The sequence below is a fragment of the Dromiciops gliroides genome, chromosome 4 (assembly GCF_019393635.1).
Source record: "Dromiciops gliroides isolate mDroGli1 chromosome 4, mDroGli1.pri, whole genome shotgun sequence".
Lineage (NCBI taxonomy): Eukaryota > Metazoa > Chordata > Mammalia > Microbiotheria > Microbiotheriidae > Dromiciops > Dromiciops gliroides.
In genome coordinates, this window is record NC_057864.1 from 233,128,374 (window position 1) to 233,136,963 (window position 8,590).

General features: G+C 45.0%; 1 protein-coding gene across 1 annotated transcript; it reads right to left on the reverse strand.

Moving 5' to 3' along the window:
• Positions 1-640: 640 nt before the first annotated feature.
• On the reverse strand, positions 641-3,196 carry GP1BA (glycoprotein Ib platelet subunit alpha). Its single transcript, XM_043999769.1, has 2 exons — positions 3,170-3,196; positions 641-2,666 (listed from the first exon to the last, which is right to left on the reverse strand). Exons 1-2 carry the CDS (start codon positions 3,194-3,196, stop codon positions 750-752), a joined length of 1,944 nt encoding a protein of 647 aa, XP_043855704.1. The 3' UTR covers positions 641-749.
• Positions 3,197-8,590: the final 5,394 nt, after the last annotated feature.

The window sequence follows — 8,590 nt, forward strand, 5'->3', positions numbered from 1 at the left end:
GAGTCTTCCCAGGAGATACAATGTTTGAGATTTTAGGGGAATAGGAAGTTAGTACTGTGGGGTTCCATGGTAATAATCTCCAACCTATTTCTCCTCCCCCAAAAGATCCCACAGAATGGGGGAAGAAATCTTCCCCCAGGGCATTGTGTGGTGGAGGAAAGAGCACTGAGAGAATTCTATGGTTCAAACTAAAGAAAAAACTAAACTTTTTTTCAATTAAAAAATGTTAATGCATGTGACCTAGAAATGCAGTCTTTTCCTTTCTAATGCTGTGTTTCCATTTTATTAGTATCTGCTTTCTCCTATGCTTCCCCCTCATACCCGGCTTAGTCTTTCCCACCATCTCTGGTCCTTGTGTTACCCACTTGTGCTCCCAAGGTCCAAAGGACCTTGAATCTAGCCCCATCTCCAACTGCTTTTGAGATATCTCTTCTTAAGGTCCCACCACCACTTCAGACTCAAAATTTCTAGTGATGGGAAGAGGCAAAGTGGCAAGATAGGTCCTTCTACCCCACAGGCATATCTTGCCACCCCCAAGACCCAACATCTTCCCCCCACCCCACCCCACCCCTGCCAAATACACACAATAAGAATTGATTACTAGGAGAAATTTTTATTATGGTTTCAGATCCTGCGCCTAAATTTCAGGAGAGCATGTCACGTCCACACTGATCTTTCCTAAGTCATTCAGGGTGCTAGATTCTGTCTAGGAACCTAAGAATGACAGAGTTTGTTTTTAGGAACACTTCTCAGAGGCTGTGACCTGAATACCTGATGCTGACTGATCCCAGCAGTTCTTCCCCTCGCCCCAGGCTTAAGGCAGATGGTTTCCTCTTCAGAGTCAGAGGTCCCACTCGGCCATTGGACCGTACCCAAAGAAAGAGTCTAGTGCAGAAAGAGGGTACTGATCCCTCAAGAAAAAGGAGCCAAGCTCTATGGACTATCACCTCCTTCCCCTTTTGGAGTTCAAGGTGGACAGTGGCCCGTGGACTGGGGATATCCTCCATAAAGGTATGGGTCCTTAGCAGGTGAGGTGGGGGCTGAGCTAGAGCTAAAATGAGAATGAGAACAATGGAAGAGACCAGAATCCAAGTTATTCCAAAGATGTAGAACCTCAGAGAGAGAAGGCAGCAAGAGATGGAAACAGGAGAGGAGGAATCGCTGGGATCACCTAAGCTTCCTAGAGCCACAGCTTCATTTGGTAGGAGAATATTGGATTTCAGGAGGGTTAAAGTTGAAGAGAGACTGTAGGAGGTAACAGGCACGGAAGAAGTGTATACAGCCGAATCTGTAATTGGAAATTCGACAAGTTCTGAGGTGGTTTCTGAGGTTATAAAAAATGTGGTGGCTTCTGGAGAGGTTGGGAACCTGGTTGTTTCCAGGTTCTCTGAGAATGTAGTGGGTTCTGGGGTGATCTGGGCTGTGGTGGCTTCTGAGGAGATCAGAAAGCTAGTCAGTTCTGGCATTGTTGGGAACACAGTAGTTTCTGGGCTTTTAAGGAATATGGTGGGCCGTAGGGTAGGTGGGATTGTGGTATTTTCTGGGGTGATCTGAAGTGTGGTAGCTTCTGAGGAGATCAGGAAGGTAGTGAGTTCTGGAATAATAGTTGGGAACACAGTTGTTTCCTGGCTGTGAGGGAATATAGCAGACCTTGGGGTAGTTGGGAATGTTTTTTTTTCTGAGGTGATTGGGAATGTGGTGGGTTCGATCATGGTCACTGTGGAATGTTCCAGGGAGATGGTGGTTGGAATATTGGTAGTTTCAGGTTGCAGAACTGGAAAATCATACCCCTCATAGTCATCATAGTCACTATCCCCACTGACAGGACAGTTCGCAGAGAAGGTGTAGACAGGTGTCCTTGAGGGAAGTTCACACTGTACACTCTTCACATCAGGAGTCATGACCTTGACATCCACACCTTCCTTCCAGAGGTAAACATTACCCTGATTTTCCTGTAGCCAGTGACGTAAGTATCGAAGTTCACAACTGCAGTTCCATGGATTGGAATGAAGGAAGACATAAGGCAGGAGATGGTCCCCGAAGAAGCCAAGGGGAAGGACAGAGAGCAGGTTATTTTGTAGGAAGAGGGTGTTTAGATTACTGAGATCTGCCAACAGGTCGGCTGACAGATGTTCCAGGTAATTGTTTGCCAGATCCAGCTTCTGGAGTTTGAATGCTGCTTTCAGAAAGTTTGGGGGCAGACTGCTCAGCTTGTTGCCACGAAGGTAGAGGTTCTCTAAGGAACCCAGGCCAGCCAGGGCTTCTGGAGACAGGGACTCTAGAGCATTTCTGGAGAGGTCAAGGAAGGTAAGAGAGGGGAGGGAGAGCCCTAGTGGGGGCAGGGTCTTTAGGTCATTATCAGAAAGATCGAGGATTGAGAGGAGTGGAAGCTTCCCATCTGCCACCAGGACACTCATATGGTTTTTAGCTAAGTAGAGCTCAGTGAGTTCAGTTAGAAGACTGAGGGAAGAAGTGGAGAAGGATTTCAGGCTATTATTCTGGAGGTGGAGGATGGCAGTTTCTGGGGGCAGCTTCAGTGGCACCAATTTCAGACCAAGGGATTCACAGTTGGTTTCTAGCTTGCTAGTCACCTTATGGGTTTCACAGGGAGCTTGGGAATGAGAGGGGCCCAGGAAAACGAAGAGGACTAAGAGTGGCATTGGGTCCTGTGAAAGGGGAAAAGAGGGTGTGGTGACTCTTTCCCTATATTTTCACATTCCAGATTCCAGATTCTAGACCCAGTCTCCTAATTTTTCACCCCCCCCCCACTTCCCAGGCTCCTAATTCCCTTCTCCTTCCCACCCCCTGCAGGACAAAGATGTTTCCCTATCTCTCACTTATTCCCCTGCACTTGATCCTCCCCAAAACTTTGGTCTCCAGCCCCTCACCCCCATAGCCTCTTCAGGGCCCAGATATCTAGCCCTAAATATCTTCTTACTATTTCCTCAACCCTTGATTACCCCAAAAGGACTCAAGGATGTACCTCCTCAGTTACTTTCCTCCTTGTTACTTTCCAGATCCCAAGTATCCACCACTTTAGTCAGCTGGTTCTTTGCAAGTACCAACCACCTTAATCCACCAGGATGAAAAACCCATTCTTCCTTCTTCCCCAGATAAGTTAACACTACTTTCCAGTCCTCAAGTATGACCTTTCTCTCCCACTACTCACCATTTCCCACAAGCTCCTCAAATTCATGGTTTCTGTCAGGGGCAGCATGCCTCTATCTGCTCACCCTACAAGGAGGCAAGATGCCTGGCTTTGGGCAAGAACAGGAAGATGGGGGGAAAGAGAGGGGAGGAAATGCTGGCCTGATAGGAGCCCTGGGTTTTCCAAAGGAGGGGGGAACCCGTACAGAACCCTTATCATCTACTCTCACAGCTTCCCTCCCCCATATCCTCCATTCCCCAACCCTTTCCTCAGAGTTCTGAATCCATGGGGAAGTGAGGGGTAAGGAGTGGGGACAGTGGGCATTATCATAAGGGTGGCTTTATTAAGTTAGGCAACTACCCGTTTTCCTTGACACAAGACTTCTTCACCTGTTTTATAGTGGCAAGAGCTACTACATTTACCACTGTGGTTTGGTAACTCAGTATTCAACACACACATACAGACACAATGTTGATAGTGGGTGAGGGAAAATACAGAGGCAGAGAAGTTCCCCAACTACCCCCTATAAGGGCCACAAGTACAGGCAAGTGGTGTGGGTCACGAGTAAAATCCTCACTCACAGGTAAATTAGAATGTAACGATAGTTGTCTCCTCGTGCCTGCCATAGGAACAGGGAAGCCGTAGTTGGCTGGAGTATACATTTGTAAAAGAGGCATTCTCTTATAAGTACCAATGAAGAATCTAAGGAATAGTATTATTGCAGAGAGACACCAAAGTTTTTGTAATTAATTCCCTAGGGGAAGTCACTAGCTCTGCTGTACCTCTTACCTGAGGTGAGATATCTCTCCCCATTTCTATTCAGATTCACTCATTTCCCTAGAGCTCTATCAGCACTGGTAATAACAAAACAGGATAAAGCTGCTAGTTTTCTTTTTAGAAAAGGGGGATGAATTGTAGCAATGAGAGCACAGAGAATAGAGACATTAGTAACAAGATATCTCTAGTTCAGATCCAAGCCAAGTCACTTCACCTATATATGCCTCAGTTTCTTCAACTGTTATTTGGGGATAATAGTAACACCAACCTTCCAGGGTTGTTATGAGGATGAAATGAGATAATATTTGTAAAGTTCTTATCATCATGCCCAGCAAATAGTAGGTGCTTAATAAATGCTTGTTTCCTTTCCTCCCTCCCCCCTCATTAAACTAAGACAGATCTTCCCATAAATACACACAGAATTTGTGTGGTCACACAAAGTACAACTGTAGTTGTAGTTAGGCATATAGGGATAGCCAAGGAAACTCACTTCTGGTACCGCAGGGCCAGCAATGTTTTTATGGTATCTAAGACTCCGAGTCCTGGGCAGGGCTCAGCTGGGCTTCCTGTTCTTTTCTATACTCAAATTCTTAAGTCTCAGGGCTAGCTCCCTCTTAACTCCACAGATAGACTATGTGGCCCTTTTCTTTGGGGCATATTGAATCAAGCTGCTCTGCTACAAAATGACAATGATGGGGTCTTCCCTAAAGGCTAGAACTTCCTCAAAAGCCAGGTTCTTCTCATAGTAGTCTCTCTTCTCAACTGCTCAGACTGAATCTCTTATGACTGATGGATCAACTGGGTCTCAAAACACTCCTTAGAGAGTATGCCTTGCTTTTTAAATGCTGCCAGAGTCGTGGTTGATCATGTAGTCAGCCAATGAGTAGCTGCCCTATGGTTCCATCAAAAAGTTGATTCAAGGGGGCAGCTAGGTGGCACAGTGGATGGAGCACTGGCCCTGGATTCAGGAGGACCTGATTTCAAATGTGACCTCAGACACTTGACACTTACTAGCTGTGTGAACCTGGGCAAGTCACTTAACCCTCATTGCCCCACCAAAAAAAAAAAAAGTTGATTCAAGAACTCTTCCACTCATCCTAAAGGAGTAATGAAGCACAGATGCTTCACATTCCCTTTAAGACCTTCGCACAACCTTATCTCTGTTACTGACAAAAGAGAGTGATAACTAGTTACAAAATGGAGTTGGTTTTGTTGAGAGTGCAGATCGCCCCAGAAATTCTCTGGGGCACACCGAGGAATCTTGTCCTTGAGAGGCTAAACCAGAGGACAGATACACCTAGAGAGATAAGCAGAACCCAAATCGGACTGAGCTAGCTTCCGATCTCCACCCTTCATTCTGATCTCCCTTACCCCTGGGGAGAGAAGTTTAGGTGTGGCTTGAGATCTACAGCCACCCCTCACCCAATTCCTCCAGTCACTACCAGTGGGGGATGGTCCTCCCTCACTAAAGGAACTTTCCACAGGCAGATGGTCCACCCCCATCAGCCCCCTATAAAAGTACCTGCCAGTCTCCTGCTCAAGGAGATTGGTACCTCTGAGCCACATGCTTTGTTCCATACCTCTCTCCCCATGAAAAGTCCAAGGATTTCTTTCATGGTTTCCCTTCCCTTCCCTTGCCCCTAAATAAATTATCATCTTATTCTAACTGCTTTTGTGTGCAAGAGGGTGTAATTCTTTAAAGAGGAATTCCTATGAACCCCAACCCCATACCCCATTTCCCCCCATACATTTTGGCGCCCAACATGGGGAGCCAAATGATATAGGGAAAAAGGGAGAGGAGAAAGCACATGGGTCCTTAGGATTCCTCTGTAAAGAATTACACTCTCGAACAAGACCTAATTAGAAATAAAAGAACAGTTTTACTGGGGTACAAGAGAAACTGGCTGGAAGGAAGGTTTTGCATGAACAAAACGCTTTCCTCCCCGACTAGCTCAGAGAGCACCATTTTATAGGGTTTAGATGGGGTGAGTAAGAGTCTCTTATTGGGTGAGGGGCTGGGGGTCCTCCCACGTTGTGCTGGGGTAGGAGGAATCCTTCCTGAGCGATCTGGTGGTGGGTGTCAACTTTGTCCTGATGGGTCTAAGCAGTCTGCTGATGGGCGGTTCCAGGTGGTCTTCTCCTGGATTACCTCATCTGGGTGCTCAGGAGGACTGGAATGTAGGGTGGTGGTCCTGGAGCATGCTCAGTTCGATCTGGTGCCGATTATCTCTTTTGGGGGTGTGTGTGTCCTTGATTGAGTTCAAGGAGAGGGCTACTAGATTTCAAGGGAAAACCCCTGAGGTTTCAAGGAAAAAGTTCTTTGAACGCCCCAGAGGACTGTCAGGGTAACCGGGGCCCATAATCCTCCCATGACAGTTTGGTGTGGGAATGGAGAGAACCAATTAGATTCTATTTTACATACATTGACTCCATCTTGTACTGCCACAGGTATTGTCCTCCATCTTGTGGTTCGTAAGTCATCCATGGAAAACTAGATGGTATAAGCCATCTATTGTTTCATAAATTCAGGTGGTTGTAATTGATCAGTATCTCTCAATTCTGGGAAAAGAAAGACCCTGAAGCCCATTTCCCAATTTGACTGAAACTCACTCTTCCCCATTTCCAACTTAGAAAGCCCCTAATTTTTTCTCAACTAGAAATCAGATTACCTAATTTTATATTCTCTTAATTATTTTTTTCTTCTTTTTTTTAGTGAGGCAATTGGGGTTAAGTGACTTGCCCAGGGTCACACAGCCAGCAAGTGTTAAGTGTCTGAGACCGGATTTGAACTCAGGTCCTCCTGACTCTAGGGCCGGTGCTCTATCCACTGCGCCATCTAGCTGTCCCCCTTAATTATTTTCTTTTAATGAATTGCTCTTATTTGATTGTTTTGAATACATAAAAATCCGTCTTATTCTGTATTTAGGGTCTTTGGACAGACTGGCGAGTCCACTGACCTGTTTATTATGCCTATTTTGCTAATTGTATAGCTCAAATTATTTCCTTAGTTATTATTAATAATCTACCACTACCTATATTTTATATCCTGTAATTTTTTCTTGGGAGTTGGAAGATCCTCTAAGCAACTGGCCACTATATCTGAAAATATATTCTTCATGTAATTCCTCCTTTCTTGGAAGAAGGAAGTATGCTGTATCACCAGTCTTTGGAAGTCCTGAATGTTAGTTCACCACATTGCCCCAGGCTCTGAAGTCTTTACATTACTATCATTATTATGTAAACTGTTCTGGTTCTATTCACTTCATTCTTCCTCCCACATCCTTGGTGGCTCTAAAACTTATTCTGCTATATCTACTGGCTTTTGAGTCACTTTAGGTTATTTCTCTTTCTCTGATTACCACCTCTCCTATGAATCTGCTTGAGCTAGCCAAGCACATCCTACAAATCTTAGCTTTGGATTTCTGTCCAAGATGGCTGCCTGAAACAGAGTCAGTCCACCCAATTCCCACAGACCTACTCCAGCAAAACAATGAAATTGATACCAGACCAAAGAAGTATCAACAAGTACAATGAGAAACTACAGTGACTTTTTCTATAAGATCAACCAGAAGCCCAAGGAATTTGGACTCACCAGCAAAACCAGTACCATTGTTGACAAGGGACAGGACAAGGACATATGTAGCTTGCAAATGTCCTCATATGGCTGGATTTGAACTTAGGTCCTCCTGAATATAGGCCCAGGGCTTTATCCACTGTGCCACCTAGCTGTGCCCCGTCCCCTCATGCTTTTTCTTGACTGTCATTTCTACTAATAAAATCCTATCAGTTCAGCAAAAGCTGAAGACTCTTCTAATAAAGCTCTAGGTTAGGGACCTTGGAAGTATTGGAGAGAAGTGGCAGCACAGTGATCAATATCTACCATGGCTGAAAGGCCAGGACAGCCCAGGTCCAGGGACTATAAGGTCCCTAACACTATGTCCTGAAATTTCAGAGAGGACCCTTAAGATTCCATACTCTGAACTCCCAGGAGGAGGGGTGCTCTAACCTAGGGAGGTAGAAATCAGCACAAGAATCTAGGTGCCCCAGGGCCTGTTCAAGGCCTACCACCTTCCCTCAAAGGTGCATCAGGGTGCCACCTGGCCCTGACACAAAGCTCCAATTCATGAATTAAAGTAGGAGAGATGAGTAAATCAAAGAAAATACTGACCAGTATAAAAAAGTGTTACAGATCTGAAGATCACCCAAAAGGAGTCAGTAATGTAACAATTGCAATCATTCTCAAAGGAAAACAGGGATTTTCCACAAAGACTTGTTAGTAATACAAGCATGCTCTATAGCCATTTGGCTTACCCGGAGGTCTCTGAGATCAGCCTGACCTCTACAGTAAGCTTTTGGCTTAGACAATGTTTAGCCACATCAAACTAAGTTCAAACAATCTTAAGTTTTTTTGGACAAAATAATTAAATATTTCCCTATAGACCATACCTAGAATGCCTAGAAGAAATGAATAAATGAATGAATGAGTGAAGCCTTTATTAAGTGCTTACCATGTGCTAAGTACTGGGGATACAAATAGAAAATTAAAGCAGTCCCTGTTTTCAAGGAGCTCACATTCTTTCTAATTGGGGGTTGGGAAGGGAGAACACACATTTCAGCAGCAAGTTAGATGGAAAAGTCCCATGATCTTTAGGTACGGTAGCTAAG

Bases quoted from the DNA above. Each gene is read 5' to 3' on its own strand.
- GP1BA (XM_043999769.1), bottom strand. From the start codon at position 3,196: ATGAATTTGAGGAGCTTGTGGGAAATG. The intron at 2,667-3,169 runs GTGAGTAGTGGG...CCCCTTTCACAG, and splicing joins TGAGGAGCTTGTGGGAAATG to GACCCAATGCCACTCTTAGT.